The sequence below is a fragment of the Opisthocomus hoazin genome, chromosome 3 (assembly GCF_030867145.1).
Source record: "Opisthocomus hoazin isolate bOpiHoa1 chromosome 3, bOpiHoa1.hap1, whole genome shotgun sequence".
NCBI classification, from domain to species: domain Eukaryota; kingdom Metazoa; phylum Chordata; class Aves; order Opisthocomiformes; family Opisthocomidae; genus Opisthocomus; species Opisthocomus hoazin.
The window spans coordinates 31,185,384-31,211,409 of record NC_134416.1 but is presented as its reverse complement, the minus strand read 5'-3'; the positions used below and the strand labels follow the sequence as shown (position 1 = coordinate 31,211,409).

The following is a 26,026-nucleotide window of genomic DNA, read 5'->3' as shown; positions in this document are numbered from 1 at the left end:
CAATTTTGAAGACTTTATCATCCAGAGAAAAACAAAAAATCTAGAAATTGAATTTCAAATGACAGACTGGAAAACCACAAGAATGTTTTATGTATGGACATACACTGTTTCTTCCAAAGATTATTCTACTTCATATTTCATGTGATGCAGTTAGATGATTTCAGATTAAATCCATAAGAATCTGAAATCCAAACCTTTACAATAAAGACTTCTATTACAGCCCTATTATCAACAAGACAGTACTTCAAAGTCAAGCTTACAGTTCATCAGAAAATATTACATATACGCTACCCATGAACTTGTGTCCAATGTGTTTAGAATTTGCATTTTCATTATTCTGTTCACTTGTACCATTGACTTATCAGACCAATGCTGCTAAACCCAACCAGCTGAAATGCTGCAAACTTCAGGGTGAGATTCTTACTCTACATAGCATACATAAATAAAAAGAAAAGAAAAAAAAGAAGAAAAGGAAAAAAAAAAAGAAAAGGAAATAAAAAAGAAAATTAAAAAAAAGTTTTATATCTTTCTTATTGTTCTTCTTTCCAGACAGGACAGAATTTTGAATGTGCTATTTTAGCAGACAGTGCTAAAAGATTCTTTCTTTCTCTGACCTTATTGCAATACTGCAGAATTGAGCATATACATTATGTGTGCACTTACATAAGCACCATATATGCATATATATGTTATACAGAAAGTATACATGGAGTAAATGTAAATCACAGGCATATTCTTACCCAAATAAAGATACCACATTTTCCAGCCTAAGAAATCATATACAGTTGCATGGCATTACCTCAAACTTCTGTCATTGGCACTGAAATCTGGTAGTTTGGTGGTTATTTTGGAAAGAAAGTTTTGAAAAAAAGATGGAGCTCAGATGATGCAGTACCTTTGAAAAATGAAGAGCAAAATTGAATTTTTGTGGTTTTAAATAAACATGAATCGCATACAGTGTACCCTTTTTTGTGAACTTAGTGTATATATTTTGTACACACTGTATGTTAAACAATCATTTTTCAATAACGTATCTATACATTTAGCCTTTTTTCCATTGTGACAGAAGAGAATGACATAAAAATATGTTTCTTTCACTCTATTATTACATATACTAACATATACACAAAAATCTGTGCAAGTTGACTTACTGATACATATATATGTTTGCAGACAGAAGGGAAGATATAGACAGTTTGTTATATGCGATGTACTAACATACTCTGTGCATAATTTAGTATACCTACACCTACATGTGCATATTTTTGAAAACCTATTCCATTTAAAAAAGATCAACAGATTAGTGTGAAATTTGGACTTGCTTGCTTGAAATTTGACAAGCGGGTATTCCTATAGTGCAAGACTCTTCAGGTGACTCTGTGACTGTTGATGAGGTGCGATAAGGACATGTGAGTTTAGAGGTGTGTATGTCCTTCCTGGCAGAATTCTCTTGTTTCTGTATATTGTGGGCACAATTTAGAGGAAGTCAGAAGCCTAATAAACAACATGTTTGAAAGGAGCGCACATTCTTTTATAACACAGATCAGCCTGTATATTAGATAGCAAGGACATGCAAAAGGTAAGATTCTTTGGTTTACTACTTAGATTTATTACCAAGTACATTCTACAACTTTCTAGTAAATTGCTTGAAATGGGTAGAATTAAATATTTACTATATTCAAAATTTTCTTTCTAAAAAAAGCATGGATATAAGGATATTTCCACATTGTTTCTCACAGTTTCAATCACTAGTACTGAAAAATTCCGCAGAGTATTCTGACTAGTGAATCAATACCAAACTCTCAAAAGAGTGAGAAGTGAAGCAGCTGGAGATGATCCTAGAGAGGTAAAGAAGACATGAGAGCGTGCTGCTTCCCAAAAAGCTGTAAATACAATGGTATGTGTTTCTTCTGCAAATATAATGCTTATGGCTTTATTTCATGTTTTGAGGAAACCCTGCTGTGACAGTGAACCTCACAAATTGAGAAAAACTACATGTATGCTGAATCTCTAGCTCCTGGGATTAACTTCTTCGTCATGCAGGTCCAATGCTGGATTTGCATACTGTTCTCAAATGGCATTTTCATTCTATTAGTAATAAAGTCATATCAGTTAACAGACTGAGAACTTTTATTTTGGATGTTTTCACAGTCCTCTTTAGATAATACCTATTTTAAACAAACTAAACTAAAGTTATAATGCAATTTTGCATTTTGCTAGAAAAGATCTTAATAAATTAATTTCTCTCAGCAAGCTCACCCCCATAAAAATGTTTGATAATACAATGATCATTCTCCTAACATCACAAATGACCAGGTTGCTAAATAGCATTTACACTATTTTTTCAGTATTCTCAATGCAATTACTAATGCTGCAAATACTGCAGCAGTCTTATCTATTTATTCTCTTTCCTATCTTTTCTTTGTTTCTGGATTCAGTTGTTGCTGTGGGAACAACAAGCTAAAGAAGTATTTAAAACTCCTTTCTGAAGGCTGTGAGAATGAACACATGCTGGGATTGAAGGTTTGGATACGTGCATGAACAGAGCATGTATCATACAATTCTCAGCTATCCTCTGTGTTTCTGACCCTGAGGGTCATTCACGTGAAGGGAATGGACATCTTTCTACAACTCCTGAATAAGTGCCAGTCTGGCTGAGAATAAACGTAAAAGGATCCTAATTGTGCATGAGTCCATATTCAAATAACATCCTTGCATTTGACAAAATCAAATGTAAGTTCTGTCTCTAAGCCACTCAGCTAAAATGTTTGCATAAGAACACTGTGGCTGCTTTTGTTTCAAAGGGATGATTTTTTTTCCTTCATTTCCCCTAATGTCCTACGTCTCCTACTATAAAGAAATATGTGTAACTACTCAGAGAAAGGTCAAAGTTACAATGCCAATATTCACAATACATGTGACTTGCCATGGGGCAGAAATGTGAAAGGGTCCTAGATCACTGAAATTACCACAATAGAATGTACATAGAATTTAATTTATGTGTAAATCTTGTGTTGGCTCACTGCAGAGATAAAATTCCACTCTGTGTCAATTAAACTACTGAAAGTAATGATATTATCCTCTAGCTTAAGTCACATTAAAGCCATCAAAACCAGGTTACTATTCTTACCCTACCATTGTCTCTGCTTAACACATACATATGACTTTAAGATTTTTTTAAAGAGAAAGTGACATAGTGTTGTATATATATTTGGGCATTTTATAAGAACAGTTCCTCTTCCCTCACTGTTAGTTTGCTTATTTAATTCCTATTATGAAAAAAAATGTCAAGATAGAATTGCCTATGTTCTTTTTTCCTCGGACTGGTGATAAAAGAAGTGAGAATTTTGAATCCTAATTGGCGAAGTGATTAGGAGAAGAAAAAAAAATCATTAAAAGTTCTCTGATCTGAAAAGTAGATATGTTTTCTAAGAAGTCTGCAAACTTCAAAGGGAGACCTGATCCAAGTGTGTACCGTGCTCTAAATTGAGGCAACTTCAAACCGGGGATCATACATATGGAGAAAGTGACAGAAAGACAAATCTGTTGCTTCAGTTTTACTTTGTTAAAATTTACATATATGAAATTCTTTGATCTGTTGGATAACCTGTTACTCTTAGTAGATATTTCCATATAGCTGTTTGTTTTACTCTAGCTAGAGGAACCACTGTAAGCCTCTCTAGCACTTCAAGAGTACTCCCAGTTCGGCAGTAGTGACTCTTGGCACTCATCAGCATGGAGACGCCTCAGCACCCACCGTGGAGGGGCAGCCTCCAGGATGGAAGGTTGCAGAGGGCAGGGAAAAGGCTGCTGGAGAGGCCAAGCTGGTTAGGCAGCCAAGCCATCCTCCCAGGCCTCCCAGCAGAGTAAAGCCTATGCAAGAGGATGCTTGGAGGGGAAGATGAAGGCAGGAGTTAGTTGCCCCTGCTAAAGTGCAGGAAAGCTTGGACAGGTGAATGTTAGCCAGGTCAGAGGTTGATCCTGGCACACTTTCTCTTCTGTGAGTTAGGATCTCAGCAGGACCCCGGCCTGGGGGAACAGCAGCTGGCACAGGCAGGGAGAAGGGACAATACCAGAGGTCCCATGTCTGACGGGTCTCAGACCAGAGCTTCCCACTGGAAAGCAGGGAGCTGAATGCAGAGTCACTGGAGGCACGCTGCTCCCACTGCTGCTCTGCCACATCCCACATGCAGGCAGGTCCGGGACCGTTATCTCTCCACCTCTGCCAGCCACCATGGCCAGCCCTGCCAGTAACACAAGCAATCATTAAAAACACAAGCCAGCTAAGGACTGACTGTTGGTATATATTGTAGTTGCTAACTCTTCCTGGAGCTCAGGCCCTAATATTTTTCTTGCTTCTGCTAGCACTGTCAGCTAGAGTACAGCTAGCGACATCAGTCCTATGTCACCACCCTATCTTCAGTTTCCTGAACACTCAGTGATAATCCCATGTCCTCTTACTTACATTGTATCAGTTCCTAAACCGCATCATAAGAAAGGAGCTATGTATGATTCTTAGAAAAGGTAAACTAAAAGTATGCTTGCACACTACCATATTACCAACTACGCATTCAAAATTCAAGTGGTGCAATCCATCTGTGAATTACCACATTTAGACGAACAGGAGAGTGTTTGTCCTGCCATACCGAGAGGGACAGGGGATAGCCGACATCAGTAATTACCTTTTCTGAGTGTAACACTGAGCTGTTCCCAAAACAGGCATCTCAGCTGCTGAGACATATTTCTTTGGACTCCAGTTGGAGCTGTTATTTGGAAGTACTTATCAGTTCAGTTCTCCTCTACTATGAAATTGCACTCAGTTCAACACCACTGGTGGAAGTCATCTAGCTACAGAAAACTGTAACACAAATGTCTATACCTGCCCCTTTCACAGCCAGTGATGAGAAACAGGTATTTCAGGACATAATTCATCTAGGTTATTTTAGACACCTACTTCAGGATACAACAAATCTTACCCAGGAAGGCAATATATCTCTCCTCTAACTCTAAAGGGACTCTATGAGATTAACTCAGATATAAACATCAACATACGGTCAGATTAATTCCACCCCCTCAAGTCTTCTGGCTTCTGACTTAGCTCTTTTCATTTAAGTCAGTGGCAAAACAGTAATTATAAATGTACAGGTATGGACTTCAGTGATACATGAACAAAACCAGGAAGCGTTCATCATTGAATTGAACTAGAGACTTAAACTCTTCCACTACAACAAAACATTCTGCACAAAATAATACTGTTATTTTAATTTAGCTAGTTCTTTTTGATTTTTCTGCTTTCATTTTTTTTTCCCAACTTGATGTTTTAGCTGTAGATGTTTCTAGGTATTGGTGCTAGCTGCTCAGCACTTTTTGAAACCCAAGCTACTTAGGAAGGAGTCTAAATATAGATTAAAACATTTTGGCCTCAAGAACATACGGTTTGAGCATTTTGAAGTGAAGAATTGTCAAGATAAAGCACAATTTTCTCTCTAGGCTTGAGAGCACAGATATTGTAGAAAATCTTTCATTAGTTAGTTATATATTATTCTTTAAAAAGTCATATATAGTATTACCTTATATTTTAGGGTTATCTTACATTCTTCTACTTTTGCCACAAAGATCCGTTAAATTTCTGCCCAATAGATAAATAAGTATGTAATTACTGCACAATTCTTGTCTTGTTCCTTTAGGAAGCCATGACAACATACATAGTAATTGGCGAAGTGATTTTTCAGATTGTTTGCCCCTGAAAAGGCAACTGAAAGAAGAGGGCAGCAAAGTAATGATATTCTATAGAACATCTTCGGGAAAAGTCAGATTTCCTGAAGTTGCTGTCTTGGTGAAGAAGTCTCCATGAAGTGGTCCTAGTAGCAGACAGAGACTCGAAGATCTCAGGATCACATAAGAGTCGGAGTGCTAAGCCTGGTGCCTGCTTTAAATGACAGAAATGCCACTTTCTATTTAAAAGGATAGTTTGAGGATCATAGATAGTTTCTCTTTCCTAAATTATTTCTACTAGCAGATCAGACTGAAAAGAAAAAAAAAATAATTTCAAGCCGTTAATTCAGTAAGTGATCTTTTAGTTGTGAACTGATTTCAACTTCTTTGCAATAATAACGGTGATTTTCTTTTTTTATAATCCAACATGTTTGAGGGTCTGGCTTTTCACAAGCTCTCCATAGCAAGTAATCTTTTAAGAACCTGAAATTCAGTCTCTGGTGTGAAATCTCATAGGTCATAAGGTAGTTTCTTTATTATTTGCATTTTTTTTATTAGTATTACTCTGTATCATACATTTTAAAAAAAATTGTCTTTTTGTAAGCTGATGGAGAACACTTATAGAAAGATGCGTAGGGGATAAGAAAAAAAAGTACTGAAATATGTTAAATTCTTTCCTTTTTTTCCCCCTTTTCTATAACTTTCCATCATGTACAAGAATTTATATGGAGCTTTCTCAGATTCAGCACTCAAAATCTGGTAAGCTTCTTTCTAAGAGAAGGAAAGGTTAAGGTAGGAGCTAGATTTATTTATATGTTATGTGTGAGGTGTTACTTTTTTTTTTCCTTGTCATTCCCACACAGTAACCATGTATGAGGGGTTGTGGGGTTATAAAAATAATCATGAAGGGGCTGGCCCACATTCTATGTATGCGCTCATTCAAAATACATCTGTTTGCCTGAACAAAAAAGCCTTCCTAATACTCTTTTCTAGCATTCCACAGGAAAAAAAAGAAAAAAAAAAAACAACAAACCAAATACCAAAACCCCCAACATTGTTAGTTTCGGCTTGCTAATAATTTTAACAAACATTTTTCAACTAGATTTCCCCATGTTAACTCAGAACTCTTAGTATACTAATACTACTGTCTGATTAAATGTATTCAGTTTGGGAAGATAAACTTATCTTCATTGTTGTATAAACAGTTGTTTGAGACACAGACGTCTGTGGAAAAAAAAAAGAAAAAAAAGGCAGTTCTTTTTCTGTGAATGTAGGTGCAACAGTTGCCAAAATTGTCTGCAAGGATTCATTCTGACTTTCAACTAGATGTTTCCTTGGCAGTAAAGTTGATGTAACAGACAATGTGAACTTTCCTCATTTATTTTTCATGCAAAGTCAGCCAGCTTCGTTTTAACACTTTTCATTAGCAGTTTAAGATAGGCTGGCTGATCACAAACTGAGGCAGATGGCAAATGCAAGCAGTTTGTTCTGCTGGCCCTGGTATGTGGGAAACAACCTCCAGTTGCAGTTTCAATGGATAACTGAGTTTGCAACTTCCCTAACTACTCCACATAGACTTGCAATGATCTATGCTTAACTACACTGTGATGGAAGCCATGTGCAATTTAGGGTCTCAGGTTGTACTACCTTTTTTCATTTATGACCCACATCATGACCATCTCTGTTTGGCAATTAAGCCACAGTGTAAGTATCGCCTTGCTTCTATAGACACAAAAAGCACAATGTAAGATGCGCGTAACAGTCTACCCTTCCCTTGTTTGAATTCAGAACATCACAAAGTCCATCTTCTTGACATATTCCTCGGCCTCTCTTTCAGTTTGCATAATAGCGCACTTGGCAATTTCATGCCAAGCAGGAAGCTGAGAGCATGATACTGCACACTGATTGCTCCTGGAATGTATTAAAAGCAGCCAGCTAAACACACATCTAGAACATGAGGCTGCATTGACCCTTAAGACTGCTTTCACTGACAAAATAGATTTTGTTTAACAGATTTCCCATTTAATAACATGTAAATGAAATGCTTTTCTCAAAGGGTGCTCCATGAAAGCAAAAAAAATCCCCCAAAACAATAAAAATGAGGTCATCACCTTGCCAACAGTTAATATTTTTCATCATCCGGCTTCCAGCCAGTAAACGAGGTCTAGCAGACAGATCTTCTTCTCCTATCTGCATAGCCCCATGTCTAATGACTGAGTCCTCACAAGCCAGCCAGGGTCATTTATGGTTTATTTTTTAATCATTTTCCATCTCTTCAACAATTGAAAGGGATCTTTTTATTCTCAAGTGCAGCTTTGCACCCTATGATAATACTTTCAAGGGCACATTTTATGCAGCTGACACTGAATGTTTCAGAGTTACCATTTTATGTAAGAACTTGGGGTTACTGGATATGGAAGACGTGGGCATATGCACACCAAGCAAGTATAATCCACGGGAGGTTTGGGAAGTTTGAGGACAGATTACCCTGAAGATCTCTCAGCACAACATGCACTTACTGATGGGGAAAGACTGGTTTGCCTTTTAAATACTGGAAGCCTTGAGGTTGAGCAATAGAAAGTATTATCTGTGTTAGCCGATTCCTGAATTAAATTGGATTTCGGAGTTAATGGTGAAATTTAAAGAAACAATCATTACTCCATTCGTCTGCAACTTGCAAAGTTCTTCTAAATAATATCCTGGCATCTTTACCATTGTGCAATGTTATAAATGTAATAGTCGCTTTTTGCTGTCTTATTGAAGTACTGCTAATTCTCTCATTTTGCACTCAAATACTTTTGGTTTAAAATAGAAGTTATGCTTGCTTAACCTTACAACTATTTATAAACAAAGCTGTAACTCGACAGACTAGGTATCTGTGACCTGGAAACAACATATAACAGAGGTCCATAAAATTATGAATGGCATAGATAAAATGATTAGGAAATTACTTCCTCACAATATAAGCACCAGTCCACCTAAAGTGAATTTGTCAGTGTCAGGTTCAAAATTCAGAAATATGTAGTTTTTCACATCTGCTTAAACTACAGAACACATTGCCACAGGATGTTGTGGATAGCAAATGCTTACATGAGTTCAAAAAGAGATTACACCAATTCATGAAAGGAAATCCCTTAAAGGCTATTAAACACAAAAATATGGCCCGTGGCTCAGAAATTCAATGAGCCACAGACTGCTGGAAGCGAAGAGGGAATATGCTGGGGTTTTGGTGCCATATGTTGCCCCTGCTCTTATTCTCTTCCCTAGGTATCTGTTAATAGCCATAACTGGAGATAGGATATTTTGTAGGATAACCTTTGTTCTGAACCCATGTTGGCAATTCTGTGTTTAAAAGTATATATAAAAGTCTAATGCAATACAAATTCAAAGAAAATATCAATCTTTTACGTATTTATCCTAGTGCTGAACTGGAAAACAAGCATGTGACAACTGCAAGGTCACATTGCTTGGTTACAGATCAAATTTGATATCGATAAGAGCTTAGTAAAACATATATATAATCAATTAAGTAAGAGCACTATGCTTTATAAAATTAAAGTCATGGTAATACTGTAATACAGAGCTTCCTTTAACCTGAAATGCTTGGCTTTCTCTATACCTAACCATAGCATATAACATGCGCACAGTTTGAGACACAGAGCTCCCTTAGGATACTTCGTTTTCGCTACTCCACCAGTTCATATTTCCAGCAGCATGTATCTCCTCCACTGTGTCAACTACACTGGCAGCCAAAAGAAATTTACTACAAGTTGATCTATGCAGTTCAGAGATCAGGATTTTCATAAATTTTGCTTGGCTGCCAACACAGTGCCCACAGCATAATCTATGCACTAACTAGAGTCCAAGTGCATTACACTAGATACTGTACTTGTATCAGGCCCAAGAAGCTTTTACTTGGCAATCTACAAACAGCATGGCACAAAGTGACAGCTTTGGGTTTTTTGTTTTTATTGCCTGCAAAATTTGAATAATTTTTCGAATGCTGGAGAGTTAACAAAAAAAAAACCACCCACAAACCTGAATTCTTGAAGTTTTGGGTTTGTTTTCCTGAAAACAAAGCTTCATGTACATACAAGCTACAAATATTCCACATGAATGTAAGCACTCTGTGGTAATACTCTCCTTACATTTAAATGTAACCATACACTAAAAACGTCTATTACTTCTGTAATGCAGTTTCACTTGCTGTTACTTATTTTATATTCTTTGATGGAAGAACTGGTTACTGCATAATTTCAGTGTGGTACAGTAGCTGTAGCCTTGGTAAATTTGCTACAGAAGTAAAAAAATCATGCATTTTACTTTGTTTTCTATTTCTTTTGCAGATACGAATACGAAGATCACAGTATCAAACTATCATTACTGATCTACAGTGTTTATCTAAGGAAAACTTACACTTCTTTTTTCCCAAGTATTTTCTGCCACTGGAAGACACAGGTCTATGGTCAGATTTTACACAGTAATTGGTACATTAAGCATCATGTTTAGTGTGCTTGAAATCTAAGCTCCAAAGAAATCCTTGTTTTCCCCAAGAGCCACTTCTAAATATTGCTCTGTTTTAAAAAGCTGCACTTGTCTAAGTAGGTCAATCTTAAATTAATCTAGTTAAAAGTAGTGCACTCTCCATTTAACCTGGTTTAGCACTTCCTTAGATAGGCTTAGATGCATTCAGTAATTTCCCAGAAAAAATAACTGATTTAAGCAATGTTTAAAGTAACTTAAGTGCATGTAGCCAGATAAATGTCAAATCAATTCTGATTAACCAATGCAATTTTTGAAATAGTCGCAAGAGTTTATGCCTTAAGTTAGAGATGTTTACCTTCTGACAGATAGGAAAAATGTTTTCATACACTCTCAGGTGAAGAAAGAAAATATATAAATTAAGAAGTCCTAAAATATATGATGACATGTAGGAGTACTGGATTTTGCTCTCTATTAGAACTTGGTGTATCTATCTTCATCTATGATGGCCCCTTCTCTGAATGTCTTCCTTTCTGCTCTTTCTGCCATAATTTTTAGGATTCCATCTGAGAGCTTTCCTGTATTTAGTAGGAATTATGTTTATAATAAATCATGCAATAAATCCAGGCAAAAGAGATGGGGTGAAAATATGTAAGGTTATAGTGAGGAAGAAGAACAGGTACATCTCAGTCATTATTCCCAACTGATGGGAATAGTCTGTGTTTCATTCAACATGAAGGTATCAGAGACTATTAACTGCAAAATTAATCACAGTCCTTTCTTTCTTTCCCTGCCACTGTCTGCCAAAATGAAACTTCTAAGTCACTAGTTAAGCAACCTGGCTTTGATGGGCTGAGGTTGCCAAGGAACATCAGAATGTTACACAAACTTGATCCACGAAATGGTCCTTGGGGTTTGCCAAGAGCAGTAGTCAGGACACTCAGATTTCTAAAGATGAGATAGCTTTCTCTGAAGTCGCTGTTCAGAAGACTCTTTTCAGACTCTTCACCTGTACCTGTCTCAGATCTTACTTCCAAAAGGGTGAAGGGTCTGAGATTCATTTAGCTTTTGAAACTGTCCACAAATTACTGAGAAAACTACAAATTAAACAAAGAATAGTTCTTGTCCTCTCCAAAGCTTTACAAGGAATTTCTCAAAAAAACCCAAGCCAAACAAACAAAAAAACAAACAAGTAAATAACAGATACTCTCCAAAACACAGCAGCTAATGAACCTATAATACGGGACATATATCTGCTTCATCACTTCAGAAGCAGCCCCCACTGTGTAGACGGCATTTATCGGCTCTTAGATCACTTGTTGCCTCCACTCTTTTTCAAAGTTATGTTATGGGATCATAGGCAACCTTCAGTCACACGAATGAGGCAATAAAATAAAATCTAGTAAGTACTGTATATAATATATGTTCTGACTTCTTTCTAATTTGCATTTTCTGAAGTACACATAGGAATACTGGCCTACTGATTTTTTTAATGCTTTTATTACTATATGCTGTTAACAGGACAGAGTTGCAAGGTAAGTTCTATTCCTAATTGTGTCATTGTAGAAATACACCTTCCATTTTTTCCAGTAAGAAACATCTACACTCAGCAGACATTATTAACAGCTTCCAAAAGACTGTTGCTCAAAGTTCGAACAATATATGGAGAGTATAAGTAGAAACAAATAATTGCAGGTCTTATCATAGGGAAAGCACCTTATTTGTAAGACCTTGTGAATGTGTGTGGCTCATTATGCTGCAGTAACTTGGAGGATAGGGGAGGAGGAGACCATAGGCTCTGAGGTGTACCAACTCCATAATGAAGGACATCTTTCAGAAATCTAGCACGCTACTTGTTATACTACAATCTGATACTTCAAATTATATTGCAGTGTATCAAAAAATGTCAATGCTGCAGTTTTAATAATGGACCAATGAAGATAATATGTGGGAGAGCCTTATTAAGGCTAATAAGAACAGCATTTTCAGTTTTGATATGGGAAGACAGAGCATAAGATAGGATTTTTCTGCTATCTACTAGAAAATTTACTACAGAGACAGTCCCTATCCTCCTCACTCCCTGGCAGTGATTTCAAATTTCACCAGAGAGATTTGAAATCTTGTAATTGAAAACAAAACTTTGAAAAAAAACTTTGTTGAGGATTTTGACAATACAATATCTCCAAAATATTGCCACTCTTAGCAAGCAGTTATTGCCCTTTTCTGGGTTTAGATAGATTATTCATTGTCCATGAATTTTACATTCAAAAAATGAGGTGATATATATCACCTAAATGGACTGGAGTCACGGGAACAATGAAATCTCTCCCTAGCCTGAAGACTGGCATATTTAGATTTCTTCCTTTTCTTTTTTTTTTCTCCACTTCTTTCTCTTCCCAGCGTTTAAATTCAGAAGAAGGGATTTAAAGTTTTTCTTAATAAATGCTGATTTTTCAGATAGCTGCTTATTTAACTTGATTTTCATCTCCTGTTTATTCTTTTCTCTTTTTGTATCTTTAAGTGTACATATTGTGCAATGTTTTCCTGTGACATTTCTATCCTTTCTGATTTGCTATTCCTGAACAGTGTTTCATCTTTAATGTTTGTTTCCTCCATCACCTTCTTCTACTATAGCTGCCAAGTGTTACCAGAATAATCAGAGTTTTAACTGAGACTGCCTAGGAGCACCAGGTACTTCATAAGATGCCTGAAGAAACCATCCTGTCCCAAATAATTTACCAACCTAAGACTCTCATCTCACACTGAAGCCTGGATAGGCAGACCATAAAGGAAATGGGCTCTGCTATAGGTGAAAAAGAGTATTCCCACAGAACAACTTGAAAAGTCGATGTCCTAAAAGAACAAGTGGAACATGAAAGCTGACTGGAGGAAGGCTACAATGCATTCAAACACTTTGTCCAAAGTACTGGAAGACTACCATTTCCCTACCTTGCAAAAACCCCAAACACCTTTTATCCCCCAGTATATCCCTCCTTCTCTAGCAAAAGGAATTCTGTCCTTGCTTCCATTGCTTCCCTGCGATGGCAGGTTTCTTGCCCTTCTCTCCAGCCAATACTTTTGGCATCACTTGCAGCACTATGGAAGGAAATTCAGAGAAAAGACCTCTACTGTTCAGCCGGAGTTACGGTACCAGCTGTACTCTGCTTACAGGATATTCTGAAAGCAAAGACATACATCATTTTAGAGAGACTGCAAGTGTTAAATCGTATGACAGGAGGTTTTTTCCTGAGCGATGGGCCCCTTAGTTTTTACTCCTACAAGAGCCTTATTCATTCCTCAGAAAGAGGGAGGAGTCAAAGCACAGATCTCTTCCCCAGAACTTGATTGATAAGATAGATCTGCAGTCCACAAAAACATATCACTGAAGTGAGAACACAGGAAAGCAGCACTGCACTGTGGAGACAACGTATTTCTATTGGAACTGCCCTTTCAGTCTAGAACATTATTAAAATCAAGAAAAACAAAAGAAAATCAAGCAAACTTGATAAGAAAAAAAAAAAAAAAAACATACAGTAAAAAACACCCCCAAACATAAAATATGAAGACATTGCAATTAACTAGTCAGGACAAATTACCTTAGGGATTAACTATACTCAGAATACTGAATTTGTATATGTTTCCTTACTTGGAATGAAAATTGTTTATAAAGGACAAGAGCTTATGAAAGCATTTCAAGAAATTGCCTGTCTTTTCTGATGTAGACAGTCTGCAAATCATTTTCATTAGAACAGGAGAAGGTGGAGCACGAGGCCAGTGCTTTTCAAGAGGATCTTACATTTGCATTTTTGCTGCTATATAACCAAGCTGGTCCATGCTTTCAAATCATGCTGGAATAACAGAATAGGAATCAGAGAAAATCAGCCCTTTGGGGTTAGAGTTAATTTAAAAACAAAAATAAATCACCGAATACTTTTCCCTTTCTATTGGATTTCTAATAACACTACCTGAAGATGACTACTGGACTATTGGAGCAATGAACCTCAAAAAATCATGACATCAACCTGAGAAAAATGACTCATAGCTAAGATCATAAATATATTTTTCAACCTTCTGCTTTCCAGTGCTTTGAGACTGAGCTCAAGATGATAGGGAGCCTAAGAGAGTTGGTCTTTTCTTCCTGTCAATCCCAAATGGTATGCTTGTCTTCTTTTTCCACATGGAAATGTTTTCCCGCCACCAAAAAAAAAAATCTGGACATTCCTTCAGAATTCCTAGACATAAGCTAATGCAATACGATCATCAGCAGAACTTGGCCTACCTGATAACTGCAAGTCAACAATCAGCCAAACAGGCACTCTGCGTATACAGATAACCTGCACAAACATTGCTACTTGTAGAGTTACAATGACATAAGGCTTTTTCCTGGACAACAGTTGTGACCTAACACCCCTGGTTCATACCACCTCAGCAATCAAATTAGGAGTTGCCAAAATTCTTCAGAAAACTTGCATTGATAAGATATTTATATTAATTGTCATGTATTTTGCAGAAGTTTTCCAGTTGTAAAATATCCTGCGTTTTCTACTTTGACTATTCCATTCTAGAAGGAATACGTCTCCCTCAAAAAAGTACATATGAGCACACCAAAGTATCTGTTATTTAATTTGCAGAATAAATTTCAAGGGATACCTATTAAACCTTTATGATATAGATAGCAAAATTTTTTTATTATGAAAGTTCAATGTTCTAAGATACATAAAAGCATGTTTTTTGTGATAGTTTCATTTTACTTTCACTTGATTTTTTTCCTTCAAAATATCTTAAAATTAATTAATGCAAGAAATAGGTTTTGAAAACTGCTTTACAAAACTCAACCACAAAAAGGCATATAAAGACATGAACGCCCTGTTCCACTCTGAACATTATTTAAGTTAAAAGAGAAGGAGATAGCCGGAACTTTGCATACTTTCATACAGACTAAAAGTATCCATCTGTGGAACTGCTCCAAAAGAGTTACCACATTCGAAATTGATACCTTGACTTCAACGTACACATGCCTGTAGATTTTCCTGAGTGCTTGAAGTAATAGCTCTGAAGACACAGAACGTTGTGTGCAGTGTTGGTCTCCCACTGAGGCCCATAAAAACACCTTAATTTAGCCTCACAATGCCGTACACTGACTTGTGTACCTGAACTGCACGAACAGAAGATTCCCACTGTTGTTTCTTTGAGTTAGACTTGGGAAAATACGAGCAGTGCAATACCATAGATATTGCTCCAGTAAGAATCTAGGGCTTGGTGCACAAGAAATAAGCAAGTTTGCTGACGACACCAAACTGGGAGGTGTGGTAGATACACCAGAAGGCTGTGCTGCCATTCAGCGTGACCTGGATAGGCTGGAAAGTTGGGCAGAGAGGAACCTGATGAGGTTCAACAAGGGCAAGTGCAGGGTCCTGCACCTGGGGAGGAACAACCTCATGCACCAGTACAGGCTTGGGACGGACCTGCTGGAGAGCAGCTCTGCGGAGAGGGACCTGGGTGTCCTGGTGGACGACAGGTTAACCATGAGCCAGCAGTGTGCCCTGGCTGCCAAGAAAGCCAATGGGATCCTGGGGTGCATCAAGAAGAGTGTGGCCAGCAGGACAAGGGAGGTTCTCCTTCCCCTCTACACTGCCCTGGTGAGGCCTCATTTGGAGTACTGTGTCCAGTTCTGGGCGCCCCAGTTCAAGAAGGATGAAGAGCTACTGGAGAGAGTCCAGCGGAGGGCTACAAGGATGGTGAGGGGACTGGAGCATCTCCACTACGAGGAGAGGTTGAGGGAACTGGGCTTGTTCAGCCTGAAGAAGAGAAGGCTGCGAGGGGACCTTATAAATGCCTACAAATATCTGAAGGGTGGGTGTCAGGAGGATGGGGCCAAGCTCTTTTCAGTGGTGCCCAGTGACAGGACAAGGGGCAACGGGCACAAACTGAGGCACAGGAAGTTCCGTCTGAACATGAGGAAGAACTTCTTCCCTCTGAGGGTGACGGAGCACTGGAACAGGCTGCCCAGGGAGGTTGTGGAGTCTCCTTCTCTGGAGATATTCAAGACCCGCCTGGACAAGATCCTGTGCAGCCTACTGTAGGTGACCCTGCTTCGGCAGGGGGGTTGGACTAGATGACCCACAGAGGTCCCTTCCAACCCCTACCATTCTGTGATTCTGTGATTCTGTGATTCTTGAACCCATTCCACTACTAAGAGCCTTCACAGGGCAGTATACTGCTCTTGCTTCACTGACCCTGGCACAGCAGAAGCATTGCACCATTAGAACAGTGACAATACCATATTTATACTCCTGAAGTATTAACTTCAAGCTTTGTTGCAAACTCCAGGCTACAAATACTGCTACATAAAAAAGCTCTGAATTTTACTCGGAAGATCTCAGGTGAGAAAAGGAAAGGAATTAGATAAAGTCTCTCATTCACAAATTCAATGTAACATTGAAATACAACAGTTCTGCACTTCTTGTCACCTTTATCATCTTTTTTACACCAGAAACATCCTCTTTGTGCATCTGTGAGTCCTTTTTGAGCTGAATCAAGCTTTTCTGCTTGCTGAAGAGAGTCTCTAAAACTCTATGTAACTGGTTTGGAGACCTCTACCAGGAGGCTGCCTGGAACCAAAACCTGTCAAAGTATCAAAGCATCAAACACAGAATATGTCTACACAAAAAAACCTTCTATGATATTGTTCTGCAGATATGCAAAGGCTAGCTTTAAATTAGGCTTCCTAGATAACGGCAGTAATTTAGTTACGCGAACGTGGAGCTCGGCAAGGGACAGATTATAATTCTGTGAAGAGTAACTTTAAAGAGTATCTTTAATGTTGATTTGGTAAATTTCAGGTATGTCAACTGCACTATGCAGTCACTTAATTGACTATGGGGAATGCAGAACTTCAATAAACTGGAATTATTGTTCGACTTAATGATTCCAAAAGACTTTCAAAAGTTACTGGGAAACACTAACTCTGTTCTTGGAATGGCATCTTTAAGAGGTAACTTTAAATGCTGCCACTACATCACTATAAAGAAAAAAATTCAGAGTACGTTTTATGCACATTGGAATCCACTGTATTGGTGTCTTAGTTGTTCTTAACCTCTCTTATATGACTGCTAAAGAACATTCCATATTTTCCCTAAACCCAAATAAGATCTATATGGCAAACAATTTCAAAATGAAAGTAGCTTACACAAACATTCAACAGTACAATGTTTGAATGAACACAAAGGTTCCTAACAAGAATTCGGTATTTTTCAAGAGAAAAATGTTTTCATACTGTAACTTACATTTAGACAGAAACTTTTCTGCCTCAGAGTCTAACAGACCTATGAACTAGAAGATACTTCTCAAGCAACGTGAACTTAGGAAAGTGACTTTAGAGACAGGGAAGCATGGAAATAGTTCTGTTAGCTGAAAATTCATGTAATTTATTTATTTGGTTTAAACTGAAATCTTCTCTTACCATCATGATTGGGATTTCCCAAAGTCCATGGTTCATCTGAGTCAAAATGAGTGTCTCCCCCAATTCCTGGCCCAGGGAAATATGCATGAGCCAAAAATCCTCCCTCCCCATCAAAGGGAGAACTGTCTCCATGAAAACCTGATGCAAAAATTATTGTAATATCCACGTCCCTCTTGCCATTTTCTAATTCAATATATGGAACTTCTTCAAATGTTAGAGGAGTTACATTCTGCCACACATCGAAGGCACGGCGAATGGCTTTACGAGTTTCAGCATCCCCTACTTTTGGAGTGACGTTCTTTATGCTGAAAGAAACAGAGAAACATTAAATAGATTAAATTCGACAGAGTGGTAAGTGACACTGCTTATTCCATTTCCCCCTAAATATTAAAAGCACTGTGCTCTTAATAAAATGTGCTAGTCTGACATTATATCCTTTAAGAAGAGTATTTCTAAAGAAGCTCGTGCAAAATTATTGTATCAATCTGTGTAGCCCTTTAAGCTAGAACTTGTATCTTAGCTAGGTTACTCTCAGCAGTACAAAAATCTTATTTTTAGAAGATTAAAAATATTTTAAAATGAAAAATTTTTAACAGTGGGATAACCAGATTAATCAACCACTGACTGTTTACCTCCTGGACCACAATTAGAATCTATCACAGCTAAAGAATGGCATGTCATTTCTGATCAAAAGAAAACATGTTTCCAGTTAAATGAAATTTTAACTTCTTAGTAAGTCCATTAACAATAGCAGAGCTCCATACTGTGACCACCAATCAGTATTCACAAAGCCTTAAAAAAAGTTCTTGTTGCACTTGTAACTGGACAGATTGTTCCTTATCAGAAACAAAGTCTTTTTATTTTAATACAGGATAAAATGTCCTTTTATGATCTGATTACTTCTATAAATCTTGCAAACAACTATAGATTTCATCAGAGAAATAATTTTATAGAAGACAATTATTTGCAAAATCATAAATATATATTTAAATAGAAATTTCAATCTCCACTACTTCTTCATATGACAAACATAAGAGAAAGGCAAAAAAATCAAAATTACATTTGAGTTCAGAGTCACAGTTACTAGCAAATTATAGGGGAATCGTCTTTAAAAAACTTCTTTATTTATTTTTACTATTGAATTCAAGAAAAGAATGAGAATAATCAATTTCAGACCTATCCAATTTCCTCCATCATTTGTACTCAATTCATATGGTCAACAAAAACTGTTAGGTTTGTTTCTGTTCTGAAACAGCTGCAATCAGATGCTCTTTGTTCATTTGACATGTGCTTGACTGAATGTCCAACACAAATTTCAGAAATTACATAGTTCTAGAGTATATGTAAGATTTCTGTAAGTTTACACAGCATAGAATGTCAATGGAGAACAAAAATATTTTCATGAATAAACCTGGAATGACTGATTTGTTTGGTGCATTAACTGTGCTTGATTATATGGTATGGTAAATTTATATAAATGGAAATAAATCCTTCAAGTCTAATTTTATAGATTTGACTTCACATATATAATATTTTGTTCAGAGTTTCATGTAGAAAACCTAAAAGTTACCTATTTTGACTTCCACCCAAAAATATTCTTCTGTTGAGTCCAATTAATGCCAGACTAACAGAATCACAGAATCACAGAATGGTAGGGGTTCGAAGGGACCTCTGTGGGTCATCTAGTACAATCCCCCTGCCGAAGCAGGGTCACCTACAGCAGCCTGCACAGGACCTTGTCCAGGCGGGTTTTGAATATCTCCAGAGAAGGAAACTCCACAACCTCCCTGGGCAGCCTGTTCCAGGGCTCTGTCACCCTCAGAGGGAAGAAATTCTTCCTCATGTTAAGATGGAACTTCCTGTGCTTCAGTTTGTGCCCATTGCCCCTTGTCCTGTTGCTGGACACTACTGAAAAGAGCTTGGCCCCATCCTCCTGACACCCGCCCTTCAGATATTTGTAAGTATATATTAGGTCCCCTCGCAGCCTTCTCTTCTTCAGGCTGAACAAGCCCAGTTCCCTCAGCCTCTCCTCATAGGAGAGACATTCCAGTCCCCTCACCATCCTTGTAGCCCTCCGCTGGACTCTCTCCAGTAGCTCCTCATCTTTCTTGAAGTGGGGAGCCCAGAACTGGACAGAGTACTCCAGATGAGGCCTCACTAGGGCAGTGTAGAGGGGAAGGAGAACCTCCCGCGACCTGCTGGCCACACTCCTTCTAATGCATCCCAGGATGCCATTGGCCTTCTTGGCAGCCAGGGCACACTGCTGGCTCATGGTTAACCTGTCGTCCACCAGGACACCCAGGTCCCTCTCTGCAGAGCTGCTCTCCAGCAGGTCCACCCCAAGCCTGTACTGGATGCATGGGGTTGTTCCTCCCCAGGTGCAGGACCCTGCATTTGGCTTTGTTGAACCTCATCAGGTTCCTCTCTGCCCAACTTTCCAGCCTGTCCAGGTCACGCTGAATGGCAGCACAGCCTTTAACCAAAGCGTTATTTCATTTTAGCTAGTATGCATGCTCCAAAGAAATATCAAGATAGATTATAAGATAGTATACTGTGTGGAATCCACTGCTTCTCTTGATCTTTTGTTCCAAAGATGATTTAACCAGTCGTTACATACTTGTGCCTATTCTCTTATTAGTCTGGCTTGTAACATTGGTTCTTTTTCTGCCTTTCTCTTTCACATACACAAGCTTTAAGAACATTTTTCCCCCTAAAAATAGACATTTAAAAGACATTTCTGTACTGCAAAGTCATTACCATTTTGTGTCTCTTTGAAATTAAAAGTTTGAACTTTTTAAATCTCTTAAGACATTTTTTCCAGTCTATTAAATAATTTCTGTGATTTTTATTGAACTTACTCCGATTTTGCAATGTTCTTTTAAAACTGACTCTGTCAGAACTACAGTGTACTGCTGTACTGATCTTGCTGCTAGAGAGAAAAAGTGCTCTAATCTGTAGGCAAAGCCTTACCCTCTGTGATGTAACAGGCATGTGATTTGAATTGCTTTGTATGATGCCTTTTCTTCATAGTGATTTACTCATCAGTTATTTTGTGATCAGTGTTGTGGTAATTTTCCATTGACTAAAAAAACATCGGATGCACTGGACCAACTATTAGTCCCTGCAGAAGCCCTCTCTGAAAGCTCCCTTCTTCGTGAATTAATTTTTGAGATGTTTTAGCCAGCAAGTTCATAAACTATTCATCCTGTGCCCCTTCAGATTGTACAGTATTTTACAATCAGTGTCATGTGGCACTAAATCAAAACACCTCACAAAGGCACACTTACTCTGCCACAACCAAAAACTTGACAACAGTTAACCTGTTGCTACACTAAGAATACCACTTACAAAGCTGATGAATTTGCTCTTAGTCAGTCCTGCAGTGTGCTCTCTAAAGCGCGTAAATTGTCTCAAGCACAGCTCATTGAGGGATTAGAGCCCCTGTTATTTGCTACATAAAATTAATACAGCAAATGAATCAACAGGCTTTCACAGAAAATAGAGTACGTCTAGCAAAACTGATATTTTGATATAGGAAAGGTTAATCTGAAAGATACAGTTGATTATCTTTTTATTGTTTTGTATTTAGGAATCTTAGTAATGGGTCAAAGTCACACTTTGGGGCTATGTAAACAGGAAAAGGATGATCTTATGCTGTTACATATGATATGAGGAAATGGATAAAAACAGATTTGAACTTTGTATTGGTAGTAAACTGATTAATTAATTGGCATAAAATTGTTTAGCTCATGTTTTAAACCTTATCAACTTTATATTTTCTTGTTTTTTCAGTGCAGAGAATTAAGTTTTAGTCATTGATTACAAATGAAAAATTGAACCATTGTGCTAGATTCATGCACATTAACTAGGGGTGATTATCTATGATGGGAGACGTTTTCCAAGGGATTCAGCTATTGAATTACTTCTGAAATAGCATCCCACATCTCCAGATTCATTGCCAAGAAGAAAGACTTTTCAAAGCATGCATTCTGTATTAAAACTAGGCAGATTTCTGGCTTCCAAAACAATCTTCTGGAGAGGGCAAGATTGTACTGAAAAATGTAGCTTCTAAAAGGACTGAAATAAATCAGCAGTTATTCGAGTGTAAGAGTATTTCCAGAAAATGATTGTCCATTTTAATGTGTTTAACACAAGCCATGTCCAATCCTAAGAGGGCAAATTCCAACACTGTGTGTAACACAGATGTTGAAGTTGTCTAGCTGAGAATTTTGCTTGGAATAATTCACCAATGTAGACACATGAAATCCAAGTTATTTTACATTTCTTTCATGGTATTGATCATATAACCTCCAAAGGGGAAGTACAGTAAGAAGATCAATCCATACAGACAACGTATCACCTACTAGAGATTCTAGGACTCATCTCTTAAAAAGTCTTCAGTTCAGACACATCACTGTAATAGCAAACGAAGTCTTATACGAACTCTTCTCCTGTTGCATTTGGCTCTACATCTCAAAGCCAACAGTCAGCTGAAATAGTGGTAACTATCACTGGTAACAAAAAAAGAGGAACTGGGTATCTTACACTCAACATGTCCAGATAATGGAGCTCAAATAAAAATAAGTGGAGCACATGCCAACTCAGAACCACTCATATTGCAAGGTGGCAGCACAGCAACACAAAGGCCATCACAGTAAGAAAACAGTATTTCCTACGTATTACTCTCCTAACCTCCAAGTCTAGTGATTGTTTCACAGAAAAGGTATTCAATGGAGAGAAAGATCCAATGCTGACCTTGACCTTATAAACAGGCTGAAGAACACACTCACAATTCTTTCCAAAGGGAAAGTATTTTAGTAAGCAAAAGATGATCTATAAGATGACACATTTAACTCGATGTCTTTTTTCACAAACTACTTAACTGAGCAATGTTTTGTATAAATTTTGAAAGCTGTTATTCTTAGACAATCACATCCTTGTTATCAATTAAATTTAGTTTTTTTGTGGTTACTATTGCTGTTTGATGCAAACATGGTTTTCAATCTGATAGTTGCTTTAGGCATTATAGCTTTTAAATACATGTCTTGCACAAGAAGAGTGAGATTTCACCAGTGATATGCACTTTTCATACTGATTTACTGTTTCTACAGATGCTTGAAGAGTCTTGTTTTGGAGACTGTTATTCTGAAATTCTGAGTCCTATTGATTTTAGAAAAGCTTTGGGTTTTCCTTCCCCTCCCCCTGCTTCCCCAGAATATCCTTAAAAAAAAAATGTCCATGTTTCAGTGACACATTTTGGGCTGCAACAGGTTCAGGAACCTTGCAAGGCGGTCAGGAGATACCTCCCTTGGCTGTGTAAAATCAGTCACCTGAAATTTAAATACAGTACCTTAGGTAGCACATATTCGCCATTAAATTTCACTATTTCCTTTTTTTCTTCCTGAGCTGTCATTAGAACAGTTTGTTATATTTTTCACATAAATTGCTACAACTCTGTAAATAAAATCCATTCTTCTGACCCAAGCTAGATCCAAGGGGCAGTTCAACAAAGGCTAGACAAAGTTTGAAATGCATACGAAGGAAGGGGTTAAAAGGGATTTTAATAGAAGTGGAAGTACCTAATACTTGCTGTGCATTTAAAAAACTGTTAGTGCCTATCTATTGTCTAAATTAACTGAAGCAGAGAGTCTTGCATCTCCATACAAAGGGGTCAGTTCCTGATAGGGGCTGGGAGTCACCTCGAACCGGTCTGACCGACCCTGCTATATGGATGGGAGCCAGAAGAGAACTGAGTTTGCGCAGAAACAAAGGTCAATCAGCAGACACCGTGATGAAGAGGGACCCCCGACGACCACCATTAGGAGGCACTGGGCAAGCACAACTGGGAGGAGTCTATGGAAATTACTTCTTGGAACTAATTATAATATGGAAATTATGGTGGGACTACCCCCCGTGCTGCCCGGCGCCGAATAAACATATCTACTTTACAGTCTTACAGATTGTGGAGTCTGCTTTCCATATGTTACATAAAGCTTATTATTACTGCTTACCTTAGCAGTAATGAGCTCCACAAGAGCTGTAATAACTCAGTGACTCCACTGCATATAATAAATACTGTTTTTTAAATTGGTTCTATGCTCATTTGTGCTTCAAATCCATAGTATAAGATCATCAATATCTTACTACCCTGTTGTGCTGATTAAACTGGCTATTAATGAATGCTTTTAGAACTAATAGATAATTGTAATGATGCAAGATATTTCATTTTTTTTAGAACATAAATTTATAAATTAAATACAAATGGAGAAGATATTTCTACAATGCCATTTCTCTCAAATGTTCCAAGATTTTCTTCGCAGCAAAGTCACAAATAGGAAACCCCATTGTAAAGAAAGAAAGGACACAGAAGATAAAAGAGCAGAAAATTCCGTTGAGCAGGGAAAAAGATGCAGTCAATAATCCGTCTGAAGTAAGACAATTATAGATCTGTATTTGATATGAAACATTTAAGATAAAATTAATCGAAACACAGCTTAAATTTGAGTAACTTGTTGAAACTACCTTCTCATTGCCATTGCTGTAAATCAAACCAAAACTGAACCAAAGCTTTTCTTTTCTTTTTGTTTTTAATCCCACTGTTACTTCTATTGAAATTAATAGATTACCTCTGGTCAAAGGTATATTTCGTTTTGTGCCATCCTTTCTCTAGAGATACTTTCTATCAAGTTGCTTCACTAATCTCTCACTGATGTTGGTTTTCTTAGCTTCAACTTCTTTCCAGCCTCACTTTGCTAACTCTTTGTAGCTATAACCTAAGAATGTCTCTCATGTAAAATGGGACCTCAGTTCACATAGCTCTTGCTCCAGCTGATTAAACCTAAGTCAGAACCATTGCTTTTCATTTTCTTGTTCTATGACTACATTAAAAGTCAACCTACTGCTGCCATGTTGGAAAGAAATTATAATTCTCTTGTCTCTTCATTTTTATGGATAATATTCTCCCCATAACTAATTAAAAGGAGATGAAAAGTGACAAAAATGAGATTTCCAAGATCAAAACCAAGATTAACAAAATACTTGACAGAGAAATCTTTAATAGGAATGATGTTCTAACTAATCCCATGGCATAATTTACTACTAATTAATTTAAAATTAATGAAATGCAACACAAACATTTACAATTAGAGCATATTGACATTTAACTATTTAATTATATCAGGATTGCTGAAGTAGGAAAATATTAAAGAAATGAGAAATGACATTCTACGCTATTGAAATTTTATATGAAAAAACCTGACAGTAAAAATACATATAGTGAAGAGTTTTTTGTTTTTTTTTTTGTTAATCGCACTCTGGAAAAGCATAACTAATTGGCTTGATTGATTTTTACATAGGAATCCTTTCTCACAATTATAGTTATCTAGATTTTTATAATTTCATAAATTTTAGACTCACCACAGTGTAATTTAATCTCCTTTTATTAGGTAAATTTACACGTGTCCCCCCTTCCACTCAGAGGTTAGAAATGCTAAGGTATATAACACTGTACCAGAATACTTTAAGAAAAGGGCAAGTATCACCTTTATTAAGTTTTACTTTGGGAAATTACCAAGCTTTAACAGAGGGATAAATATGCTTAAAACAATGTTCAGGAACTAAGTATTCCATTTTATTCAGATTCTAAAACATTGCTTATAATGGCACTAGCAGATATCAGGTAAACTCTCCTGTGTATAATCAGGTTAACTAGAATTGCATTTATTATGGTATTTCTGACTGAAAGCTGGTAGAAGATGCAGTTATAATGGCAAAAGAATGTTTAATAGAGCCTTAATTAGCTTCTAATTCTGCATCCATACTTACTACAAAAAGCTAATGCTTAATGTCAGGAATCACAGCACCCCTGTCCCATTAGCCCTTAAGGGTTGAAGCCCTATGATAGTCTAACAGTTTATGAGAACTTTATTGTAGAAAACAAGTAGTCTCTCTAGTACAAATTACTATTTTTCTAGATTTGCAGCTATAGATCGTAAGAGTACCAGCAAAAAAAATTAAGCAGGAATGCTAAGAACTCATGGGTGGGTCATTATGAAAACATCTGTTCTCAGAGAACCCTGAAAATGTCTTCACCACGCCACTCCGAATGCTTTCCACATCTGGACGTACACTTCTCAATATAAATCCATGTGCATTTTCTACACCACTGTGTGCTCTGTGATAGAGGAGCTAAGAACTTCAAAATTTGTTACTGACTTAAAACGGTAGGGTAGGATTCTAGAGCATAAGAGTTGGGTATTTCCACTGCCTTAAGGTCTTGTAGGCCTCATACGTATGTAGGAAGTATGTGCAGCCCAATCCTGTAAATGCTTCTGGCATGTCTGAAAATATATTAGTCAGGTACAAATG

At 37.4% G+C, this 26,026-nt stretch overlaps 1 protein-coding gene across 1 annotated transcript in view; it reads right to left on the bottom strand.

Moving 5' to 3' along the window:
- MMP16 (matrix metallopeptidase 16) overlaps positions 1 to 26,026 on the bottom strand; it is a 200,528-nt gene that overhangs the window by 67,940 nt on the left and 106,562 nt on the right. The window contains exon 4 of the mRNA XM_009945590.2: positions 17,660 to 17,964. Coding sequence (XP_009943892.2) covers positions 17,660 to 17,964 — 305 coding nt within the window. The remainder of the gene's footprint in view (positions 1 to 17,659; positions 17,965 to 26,026) is intronic.